We start from the raw sequence: 11852 nt of genomic DNA on the forward strand, positions 1-11852 counted from the left end.
AAGAACCTGTCTGGAGCCTCTTGTCCCAAGGGCACTAATCCCATTCATGAGAGCTCCTCCCATAAGACTTCCACAGCTCCCAAAGGCCCCACTTCCTAATAACATCATCTTTGGGGGTCAGGATTTCAACACATGAATTTTGAGGCAAGAAACGGGGATTGGGGCAGAAACAGTGAGACCACGGCAACAGCCAAAGTGGCAGAAGTTGCCACTGACAAGCCTGACAAGCCCTTCAACAAACATTTAAGTAATTCAACCTAGAGGGTAAAGAATGCTTCCCATGCAGCCAGTGGTCATCATTTAACCCAGGTCCTCGTGAGAATGCTTTAACACCAGACCCCACCCCACACTCATTCCCTCTCCCCCGCCATATTCTTAGGGCATATGCAGCCCAGGATCATTACTTATATTATTATTTATGTTTCCAAAATGTACATCTTCTCAGGGGTCTTGAATCATTAATCAGAAATGCTGGGGGTGGTGGTGGAAGGGGTTATTTTTCATTATGTTTGCAGAGGAAGAAATCCCGTCGGCTAAACCAACAAGTCAGGGACAGCCCTCAGCTTGATGAATTTGACAAACGACAAAAATATAATAGCAATTGTCTTGGTTAAATGAGATGTGTTGTAAAGTCATAAGTTCAGCCCTGGCAGGATGTCATGAAGTTATTATTGGAAGTTTAAGTCTGAAAAGATTACTGTATGTGCTCCTAGAGAGGAAAAGAAATGCCCTCCAGACAGAGCTAAGGTTTAATTCATGCAAGAGGCTTGGCTAATGTCACCAACCACAAACACTGCATTTTCATGGATCTGAAAGGCAGCACGTTCCAGTGAATTAATTACAGCCACTCTATTTATATTCTGCATGGCTTTTCAATTATTACCTATAACGGGATTCTTTTTTTCCTTTTATGAACACTAACACACAGTTTTTTTCTACCAGAGGAATAGAGAGCTGAGGGAAAAGTAACATGATCTTTTACCACTAGGTCATTCGCTGGCAGCTTGCCAAGCCTGCTCCTTCTAGAAGGGTCGAGTCTTAGGGCTCCTGAGGATCTGAGCAAGGGTCACCACCCAAATTTCTACAAGGGCCAGGCAAGCCACGTCAAAGAGCCAGACAGTGGTGGGTAATACTACTGCACAGAGGATGGGCCTGATGGGAATGTGATTGCCTGGGCAAAGGTCAGGGACAGTGGCGACTCACTGCTGTGTACAAAGGCACGCAGCAGGGGCGTGCTGGGCAGGAGCTGGTGCCACAGGCTTGTTCAGTTTGTGCAAAGTTATCCAGCTAGACATTCAGGATATAAGCACTTTGGGGATGTCTATTATACTTCATTAAAAAAAAAAAAAAAGGTTGTTTTGTTTTTAAATGGGCTTAGGACCAGATTTTCTAGGGCCCAGAGACACAAGGACAAGAGAACAGGATGAGTGTAACGTAGGAAGTGTTCAGAGTAACTACCAGGAACGGGTGTTGTGTTAAACTGGATTTAACTGAGCCACCCAGGGCATGGGGAGAGGTGGGCTGGCAGAGTTTTAAAAAGCTGGGATTAGAGACCGAGATTTTAAATCGTCACACTTAGGCAGAACAGGATATATAAAACACTCATTTGGGTTGACATTAAAAGAACATATGTACATGCACAGAAACTTTCTAGGAGAATGTACAAGGAGCTGTTAAGGTTGGTTGTCTCTAGCAGGTGGCATAGAGTAGAAGGGAGATTTACTTTTTATCATGTTTCTATTCATCCTGTTTGAATCTTTATTATGGGAGGATATTACTATTTCAGTTGAAAAGAGAAAAAAATCAGGAAAGTTCTTGTGATTAAATTACTATTAAATAAATCTATGAAATCCCTAAGGGATTTCAGAATTTTTAAAACCAGCAATTTTTGATGTGTCCACAGTGTAAGTGCAGTTAAATGAACAAGTTACTCCTTTGAGAATAAAGATGTCAAGACATATACAATAGACATATTTCATAATTCTTGATGAATAATAACTGTGATTTAAACACATATAGTGAACGGTCTTCAGAATATGGTAACTGTGGAATAGGACAAACAACCATGTTACAGGCTAATCAATTTCTTTAAATATTATTTACTTGAGAGAGAGTGAGAGAGTTGGGGGAGAGGGGCAGAAGGAGAGGGAGAAAGAGAGTCTTAAACAGACTCCACAGTGATCACAGAGTCCCACTCAGGGCTCGGCCCCATGACCCTGAGATCATGACCTGAGCCAAAACCAAGCGTCATACGCTTAACTGAATGCACTACATAGGTGCCCCTAATTAATGTTTTTCAGGAAGACAGTGCCACACACTGATATGACCCATGTGTACACTTAAGTGTTGGGAAAAGGGCCGGGGCCCAGCCAGCAGCCTCCCTGGTTACAAAGCTTCCGTCGCTCATTCCTCTGACCACGAGAGACAGTCACAAAGAAGCTCAGTGGTAGAATCACCCAGAGAAAGTTGCTGAAGACAAATCTGTAAAAACCAAACCCTGCTTGAATAACTGGCATATGCTTTTATTTTATTTTAAAGATTTTATTTATTTATTTGACAGAGAGAGATCACAAGTAGGCAGAGATGCAGGCAGAGAGAGAGGAGGAAGCAGACTCCCTGCTGAGCAGAGAGCCTGATGCGGGGCTCGATCCCAGAACCCTGAGATCATGACCTGAGCCGAAGGCAGAGGCTAACCCACTGAGCCACCCAGGTGCCCCTGGCATATGCTTCTAAACCATGAGTTATATTTGTTATAAAGTAATCCAGGGGTGCCTGCATGTCTCAGTTGGTTAAGCACTGACTTGATTTCAAGTCAGGTCACAGTCTCAGGGTCAAGCCCTGCATCAGACTCCATGCTCAGAGTGGAGCCTTCTTGAAATTCTTTCCTCTCCCTCTGCCAGAAATCTGTTATCTCATCCCAAGACTTATTCACTGTATATTATACTAGGGGAAAATCTTTCAATGGTCCTATGTTTTGGGTTCCCCATCCATGGACATCAATTAATAAAATAGAACCAGGGGAATTTAGTCATCCTTTTATCAGTCATTTCAGTTTTTACTCAAAGGAAATACACAATTCTGAAGCTCAGTCATGTTTTGAAATTGAAGGGTGGGGAGATGATTGGTAGTTTTTTCCAGCCATTTGGAAGAAGGTTAAGTTTAAAGGTCAACTAAGTCTAAGACCACTGATTAAAAAGGCTGAAAAACTGAAACTGTTTTACCACTACGCACCCAAGATGCTGTAGCCACCATGCCTACGAATAGTGCTGCCTTATTCAGTTGCCACTAACAACACTTGATAAATTTCTTTCTTTTGCTATTAGCTGTGATCATAGCAAGTGATCTGCATAATAATTACATACAATTCATATATTTAGTCTGACTCTGTACCTATGAAATCCACCAATATAAAGCCGAGTTTGGTAACTAGAAAGTGGCTAAGCTAACCGACGAAATTATCAAGACAGCAGAAGGGAACCACTGAGTCCGTTGTGTCATTCAAGCAGAAGGGGCCATTCTTGTTTGGAAGAAACACTGGCACTCTTATCTTCCTAAGCTGGGTCAACTGACAGAAGCAAAAACTAGCACTAATTGGTCCTTTCTTGATCTTAAACAGACCATCTGTACTCAGTCTGGGACATTAGCTGCTTGGGTCACATCCTTGCTCTACCATGCACGAGCCTTGTGACCTCACGCAAGTTATTTAAATTCCCTGTGCCTCAGTTGTCTTCTGTGTAAAGTGAGAAGAGTCATAACACCTCTCGCCCAGGGTTGTTGTCAGGGTTAAATTATTTCTTTTTTGTTATAATTTTTTAAAAATTTTTTATAAACATATAATGTATTATTAGCCGCAGGGGTACAGGTCTGTGAATCGCCAGGTTTACACACTTCACAGCACTCACCATAGCACAGACTAAATTAGTTATCTTATCGGAGTGTTTAGATCTCATTAGTAAATGAATGTTAGTTTTCATTTTGCTAATACTTTGTTTTGTTGGAAAGAATATATATTCACAAGGCAAGACCGCCTTGTGAATATTTATTGTTTTGAAAATCTTCATTTGGAAAGAGAAAGGAGATGGGACCAAAAGGAAAAGATGGATAGGAAATAGCAACTCTTGTCTATCTAGTAGCATTTACATGTAAGACATAGTCCATGCATTATTTCATTTGTCTAAAAACTTGTTAAAAAAAAAAAAAACTCTTGGAGGTAGGTGTTATTATTGGTCATTTCCAGATGAAGAAGCTAGGCTTGGTTAGAGGCTCACCAATGTGCCTGCAATCACACGGGAGATTCAAACCCTAGCATAACTGACTGTAAACCTGGATACTCCCTACCAGGTTGGGGGGAAAGAATAAGAAGAAGAAGAAAAAGAAGGTGGAAAAGTGAGGAAAACAGACTAACGGAGAGAAGGGGACGAAAGTTTCATCTAATTTTTCACCCAGGAGCTGAAATGTCTATTCATAGGCATAACATAAGCATTAAATGTCAAGACTGTAATGATAAAATGTAACATTGTTCTTGCTGGTGCTGGAAACTACCACTAGTAGTAGTCTGAAACATTTTATAAACACACCTACTTTAGTGTGTCTCATTAAACATTACCCAAAATGCTACTGGCTGAGCACCAAAAAGTGAAGAATAATCCAAGGTAATCTCCCAAACACTACAGCAACAAAGTCGTGCGCAAAATGTGGGGCTCGGCACCCCAGAACAAGCAGAAGCCCACCAATGTTTATGTCGATGTCAGCAGAAAACCGTCTCTCGATTTAGAAAGCCATACAATGGTTCCCGATATAGTATGCAACTTTTCGAACCTCTACCAAATGAAATGCTCAGATTGTTCTATAATTACATGGCAGTTACTGCCTTATGATGGCACAGCCTGAGTCCCCACTGTCTTCCCACAGGCAACCATAGGCTCCAAGGGACAAACTGAATGTGTCTTTTGGGTCAAATGTTTTTCCTCATGCCCTGCTCCATTTTTCATTATCATGGCAACTTGGCACTCCTTGCCTTAATCACAGGTTTGGGAAGGGGGATGAGGTCAGCCTTCCCTCTGTTGCTAAGGCCACCGTTCATGGCTCCACTGAAGTAAAGCGCACCCACCGCAGTGCATAAGCCACAGGCCAAACGGGTCGCTCTCGGCACAGCTGTGATTCCCATCAATTTGGTGCAGGTTTTAATTAGAACACAAGGAACATCTTAGTTCCTTATCATCGTTAGGATATTTGAAGGAGAACTATTCACTCGATGGGGGTTTTGAGATCAGAGTGGTAAATGCGACAGGTTTTCCCTTTGCCTGGTACAAAGTGTCTCTAAAACACAAACTTTCCTTAATTCAATCTAATCCAAGTAAACTCAGTGTTAACTGAGATAACTGTACTCAGTCTCTGACAGTAAAATTTTTCAGGGCAATTTATTGATACTGATGGCAAATATGTTCCAGAACTTTCAGTGGGGAAAAAAAATACAGCAATGGGAAATCTGAATGTGCTCAATGAACCATACCTCTCAATCCTACAGGAAAGAAGTCTTACCAGATGTTCCTCTAGCCAGTGCCAGAGGTAAGCAGATGAACGAGAAGGATGAATGTGCACAGAGCTTCAGAGATAAGAGTAAATGGAAGTTGGCAGCCCAGGCTCTATATACCACCTGGTTCTGTTGTGTAAAGTTCTGGGTAGCTAACGCCATTTTTGACATTGACCATCTTTGACATTAGTCTATGCTGGCTTTGCAGAGTGGATACTCAGTCTGGCATCTCAGAATATTGAGTAGAGCTTGAGACCAAGAGACTAAAAGGAAGTAACTCATAGAAGAAGCTCCTCAAAGCTATAGCATCCTAAATTGAGTTACTGCTTCCTCCTGGAGGGTAACATCCTGTAACCTTCACAGCCAAATCCTCACCTAATGCCAGTCTCGAAGTTAGTAACTACGGTGGTACAATGCAGTGAACTAGAGATTTGCACTCAGGAAACCTGCCTCCTGCTTTACTGCTCCTGCAGGAAACTCTGGTTAATGTCCCAGTGTCTTTTTATTTTCCCCTCACTGTTCCCTCTTTCTAGAACCCTCCTTACTTTCCAGGTTTTAGTGAATTCCTATTTGTCTTGCAAAATTGGCTTCTAACTAAGGGTCAGCTCTCCTCAAGAAGGCTTCCATGACCACATAACTGCTCCAATCTAATCTAGAAGTCCTTTGTCACTCCCTTAAACCCTATAAACGCCATTCAGATCACCTTACACTGCCCAGTAAAAAGAGCCATATTTGTCTGTGAGAAGCCACACCTTACTCAACTTTTTTTCAGCTGGAACCTGGCATAGTGCCCTAATCTCACAAAAGCTGGTCATTAGGATTGTGTGCTTGCATAACCTCTCTGTGCCTCAATTTTCTCATCTGTAAAAGGGTATAATCACAGTACATACCTAAGAGTGAATGTAAGTGCTCAGAATAAATGCTTAGAATAAATGTGAGCTCTTCTTATTATGTATTTGTGAAGTTAGTAAATAAGTGTAATCTTAAGTCAGTTACTTCAGGTATAGTGTCTTCTTCTGTAACATGCAGATAAGTTTATTTCTTTACAGAGTGGTAGTAAGGATCAAATGAGATGACACAGTTAATGAAAGTACTTTGAGAGCTACAGAGGACTAGGTTTAAATGGCCCTTTTGGTTATTAGTACCTAATAAATGATATAAGGTTTCTAAACCAGAACTCAAAGAAGAGTCTTTAGTGACTAATGCAATGGTGGCTCAAGGCCTGTTCAAACTTTGGTTTTTTCCTTAACTTTGCAACTCTGGCCATAAGGGACAAGGCACAATTACATGGACTATGAACAAGATTAAGGGAAAATAGATCCCAAAAGTCAATGGAGAACTGGAATACTAACCATCTGAAAAGAACGTCAACATCCACAAAATATTGAACATCCAGAGAACTTAGGATACAGAATCATTGCTAGTTGATTCTGATCATATCACAAAATCCATGGAATTCAAGAGCTGGGAAGTATATTGGTAATCATTTCTTCCAATTCCTTCATTCTACCGATGAGGAAACTGATGTCTATGGGCCCCAAACAACTGACCCAAAGCCACATATCAAGTGAGCCACGAACAGCTTGCCTCCTAATTTGTAGCCTATAGGTTTAAATTAATTTTGTTTGTATCATGTTGCCACCACCATTTTTGTAGGGCGGACTTCAAAGACAAACTTGGGTTCCAATTCCAGTTTTACTATTTATTAATTCTGTGATTTTAAGGGAGTTCTTGAACGGATGGAAGTCACAGTTGCTTCATTTGTAAAATAGGGATCCTAGTGTCTCTTTTAAAACTTCACCCTGTGATAGAAGAGAGGGTGTTTGTACATCAGGTAGCAAAACCTGTGCCTCCTACCTGCCGCAGCCTTCACGAACTTCCTAGAGTAACTTAAAATGGAACAATGTTCTTTAAAACCAAACAATGCATAAAGACCAAGACCATATTGTAAAACATCTCTCCTGAAGAGAGTATCTAAGAACTGACATTTGTGAAATTTTCTTTGGTATTGAAGTGGTTAAAAAAAAAAAATCCTTCTTCCTTCTGGTTTAAAACCTGGCTGCACCCCCGTTCTCCCTTTCCACATCCCGTGCCCTTCTCCGTGGCAGCAGTCACGTATAACAGGGTCATAGTAAAGCAGTGTATAGCACAGAGCGGCTCTATACCTCGTGTTTGCGCTCTCACCTCCGCACCTCTCCCACCAGGTATGGTCAGGCTGCCAATTCCGGCTACGGCCCTACCCTCCTCCCTTCTCTTTCTGCTCAACCGCAGCTCTAAGGATGTGTCTTGCGTGAGGACGGCTGCCTTTATCAACGCAACACGAACTGCTCCGGAGCGAGCTGGGCTCTGTTTTCCTCGGAGGACCACAGCTCTCTTGTCCACGTTCCCGGCTGCCTACCCCCGCGGCCAGCGTCCACCTCCTCCAACACAGGCCTTTCGGCGGGGCCCCCTGACTACCAACGTCTCGCCCTCTGATACCCGCCTTACTAAAGGTGCGAGACCAGACCGAGTTCTAGAAGTCGGTGCGGGCAGCCGCTCGCACTGATGTCCCAGCCCTCCCCGCAACACACACAGTACCGGGCGCCGGGCTCTATCCCGGCGCGACAAAACTTGACTCTCTGCCTTCTCGAAGACAGCTCGGTTCCCCCAGAGCACCCCGCGTGCTTTGCATCTGCGGCGAGGAATGAGCCCCAGGAGGGTGCCCAGGGCGCGCACAGCCTAAAGCACGCGGTGGCGACAGGGCCCGCCGTGGTGGCGCGGTTGAGAAGACACCGTGAGTCCCACCTAACCTCGGACTCTGAGTCCACACGTCCTCTCCACCCCGACCCCCCCCCCCCCCCCCCCCCCCCCGGGAGAACCAGGAGCCACCATTCTGGCCTCTGAGGTGGGAGAGCAGGAGCCGGACCCCGGGAAGCCGGGGCGGCTCACACTGGTCGCCACCCAGCCGCTCCGGAGCCCCCCTGCCAGCCACACTGAGGCTTCCCGCCGCGTCCGGACGACCAGGCGGCGGTGGCCACCCCTATTCCCTCACACCAAGGCTAGGGGTATGAGGCGGGAAAAAGGAAACCTCCCGAGTTGGAAGGCGGCGCCGCTAGCCCTCTTGCGGGGTCCCCACAAGCCCTTGTCGGGGAAAGGGACGAGGCCACCCCGACCCACAACACCGCCCCCCTCCCCGCACGCCCAGGAGCTCGGGCCGGGCTGGCCAGCCCCGCGGGCACCTCAGGCGCACGCAGCCCCTGCGTCCTTCCCCAACGCGACCTCCGGCTCGCATCCGCCCGGGAGCGGCGCGGGGCGTCCGGGGGCGTGCGCCCCGCGCTCCCCGCGTGCCCCACGGCCCCGGGCCGGGCGACGGCAGCCCGGCGCGCTCACCAGATGGCCATCCTGCTCTTGGGGTAGTCCAGCCGCTCCAGGCAGCCGAGGAAGTGAGGCAGCGCGTGCGCCGCGTTGCGGGCGAGGATGGCCACTAGCACGGTGGGTCTCTGTACCGGCGACTCGGGGAAAACCTCCGGCTCCTCTTCGTCGTGCTCCGAGTCGGGCTCCGCGGCGAAGCGCGCCCGGCAGCCGCGGCGGAGCAGAGCGGCGGACAGGAGCAGCAGCGAGCAGGCGAGGGTGGCGGCGCGGCGCGCAGCCATGTTCGCGGCCGCGGCGGGCGGCGGTAGACTGGCGGCCCGAGGGCGCGGAGGCCGGCTGCGAGCGCAGCACGGGGGACGCGGCTGCCGGGTCGGCTGGCTCGCGCACGCTGGCACCGGGCCCTGCAGCCCCGGAGCCTCCGGCCGCCGCCGCACCCGCCAGGCCCTGAAGCGGGGGCGCACCGAGAACCTGCGGCCGCCGCGCACGCCTGGGACTCCGGCTCGCCGACAGCCGCGTGATGGGGGCTGTCCGTCCCGAGTCCCGCGGAAAGTTCCTCTAGTCCAGGCTCAGCTTGTACAGCTGAGGTCTGTGGCTTCCCCCGGAGCCGCGAGGTGTGGCCGTCTCTGCCAATGAGCGTGTGTGTGTGTGTGTGTGTGTGTGTGTGTGTGTACATAACAGTGTAACTCCGAGAAAATTTATTCTGCTTTTGCAAACCGCAGTCTAAAGTCCTTCACAGTGATGCAATGTATCCAGTTTTGCATAATGCACCTATTGACTGGACGGGTAGAGTTCTAAAATGGAAAGTCACCCAGGTATCCATTACTATGGTAAACATTTTTTTTTAACTTCCACAAAGGCAGAGTGTTTGCATTTCCCTATACACTCACTCAATTCCTCTTGAAGTTCATCCTTGACTGAGCAGAACCCCATTACGCCAAGCTTGCAGACTTGGAGAATTTGAGAGTCAGACTGAATCCTTCGCAATTAAAAGGAAGCCCCTGAAGGCGCCTTAAGAACCCCCACCCCCCCCCCCCCCCAGGGTCCTGTGCTTCCTCACAGGATGGCATAAAAGCCAAGTTTCACCTAAATGATTTTCTTTTTCCTTAGTGACCCAAAGAGTAACAAAGAGTAACAAATGCAGGGAAAATTCATACCTGTTGGAGTAGGAGAGAGAGAAATAAGGAAAGAGAGAAGAAGGGGTGAAGGAAGAACACAATTAGCACCTAAAATGTCATTACTAGGATAGACTGCCACAGGATATCTGCTCTTCGAACATAACATAGGAAAGCAAGGAATGAAATCTGGAGTTCCTTCTTTGTGGAATTGTGTGGTCTTTGATCCATCTATGTGCAGGATGGGTTGGTACCACTGTGCATCCATGACCTCCAACCCCAGTTCACCCTCAGCCCTGTCCCACAGATTTTTTACTTCTTTTGTGTCCCTCCTTTGCAACTATTAGAAGTCTTCATCGCTCTCCTCCCACCCCCTCAGGTCCTCAGAAGACTATCACCTCCTTTGCTGAACTCCCTCAATGGCCTGTCACTAATATCCCTCCTTGCAGGCTCCTATTCCTAACAGAGCTTTTGACCCCATCCTCTCCGTTCTCATCCATGACTTGGCTTGGCTCCATCGTTTATCTTTACTCTCTACCAGCTCTTCCCCCTCAAGATAAAAACTTAGTCCTCTCCTATTCTTGGAAAAAAAAAATGTTCTTTTAATCCTGTGTCTTGTAGCAATCCCCTCAGTCTTGGCCAAGCTCCTTCAAAAAGGGGTCTACACTTGCTTTAGCCACTTCTTCATCTCCCACGTGTCCTGCTTCTTTACAGAGGCTGTTCAGGCAAAGCCACAGATGACCTCAGCATTCTGGAAGATTCAGTGACCTCTTTTCAGTTCTCACCTTCCTGGACCTGTTTCTACCTGTGTTTGCACCCTGTCACCAGGTGCCCCTTCATAATGTGCTACTCTTCTAGCACAGTGTGGTCTCCCAGCATAATTGCATCATGCACATCTATGTCTCCTGGTCTAACCTCTTCTCTGACATATAAACTTTTATATAGAGTGGCCTACGCACATTTCCTTCTCCTCCATCCTCCTTTGGAAACTGCCATTGCTATCCTGCATATAGGCCACAGGGACTGTTAGTGTGCCCTTTCCCCGGGATGACATGGGATTGATGAACGCTTGCTGGCGTTCCTAGAGCCTAGTCTTGTAGGGTGTATTCAGTTTTCTGAATGTTCTCCTTGCTGATTACAAAAAAAAAAAAACTGTTAACCATTTATGGCCTGGCAAAGAAAATGAGATTTTCCCTGATGGTGGAGATTTGTAAAATACACATTTCACATTCTGTGAATATGTATTTTATTAATCATAAGAACAGGCATATAATATGGAAACAGTAGTTTATATGTGTGAAATGTAGTGTAGATTTAATTAGTTTGCAGACAAAGCTTGGTGCAGAAGCAGATTCTGCAGCAGAATATATAAACTTCACAAAACTCTATTACCCATTGGGCTAACTAATGAATTCAGTAAAATTACAAGATACAAAATCAATATGCAAAAATAAGTTGGGTATATACACTAACAACAAACTACCTGAAAAAAATCCTATTTTCAGTGGCATCAAAAACAATAAAATATTTAGGAATAAATTTAATGAAGGAAGTGAAAGACCTGTACATTGAAAACTATTGATGAAAGAAATTGAGGATGACAAAAATAAGTGGAAGTATATCCTCTGTTTATGGATTGGAAGACTTTACTAGTGTTAAAATGTCCATACTAATCAAAGCCATCTATAGATTCCATGCTATTCCTTTCACGATTCCAGTGGCAATTTTAAAGAAAAAAAAAATCCTAAAATTCACATGGAACAACAAAAGACCCTGAATAAACAAAATAATCTTGAGAAAGAACAAAGAAGGAGGCATCACACTTCCTAATTTCAAACCATCTCACAAAGCTATAA

The 11852-nt window shown here is 45.8% G+C and overlaps 1 protein-coding gene across 1 annotated transcript in view; it reads right to left on the bottom strand.

Moving 5' to 3' along the window:
* LOC111150864 (collagen beta(1-O)galactosyltransferase 2) overlaps positions 1-9165 on the bottom strand; it is a 99091-nt gene extending 89926 nt beyond the window's left edge. Inside the window, exon 1 of the mRNA XM_022508506.1 lies at positions 8903-9165. Coding sequence (XP_022364214.1) covers positions 8903-9165 — 263 coding nt within the window. The remainder of the gene's footprint in view (positions 1-8902) is intronic.
* Between the last annotated feature and the right edge of the window lie 2687 nt (positions 9166-11852).

This window comes from Enhydra lutris, unplaced genomic scaffold, assembly GCF_002288905.1.
Source record: "Enhydra lutris kenyoni isolate GAN:26980312 unplaced genomic scaffold, ASM228890v2 scaffoldscaffold24, whole genome shotgun sequence".
Classification (NCBI taxonomy): Eukaryota; Metazoa; Chordata; class Mammalia; order Carnivora; family Mustelidae; genus Enhydra; species Enhydra lutris.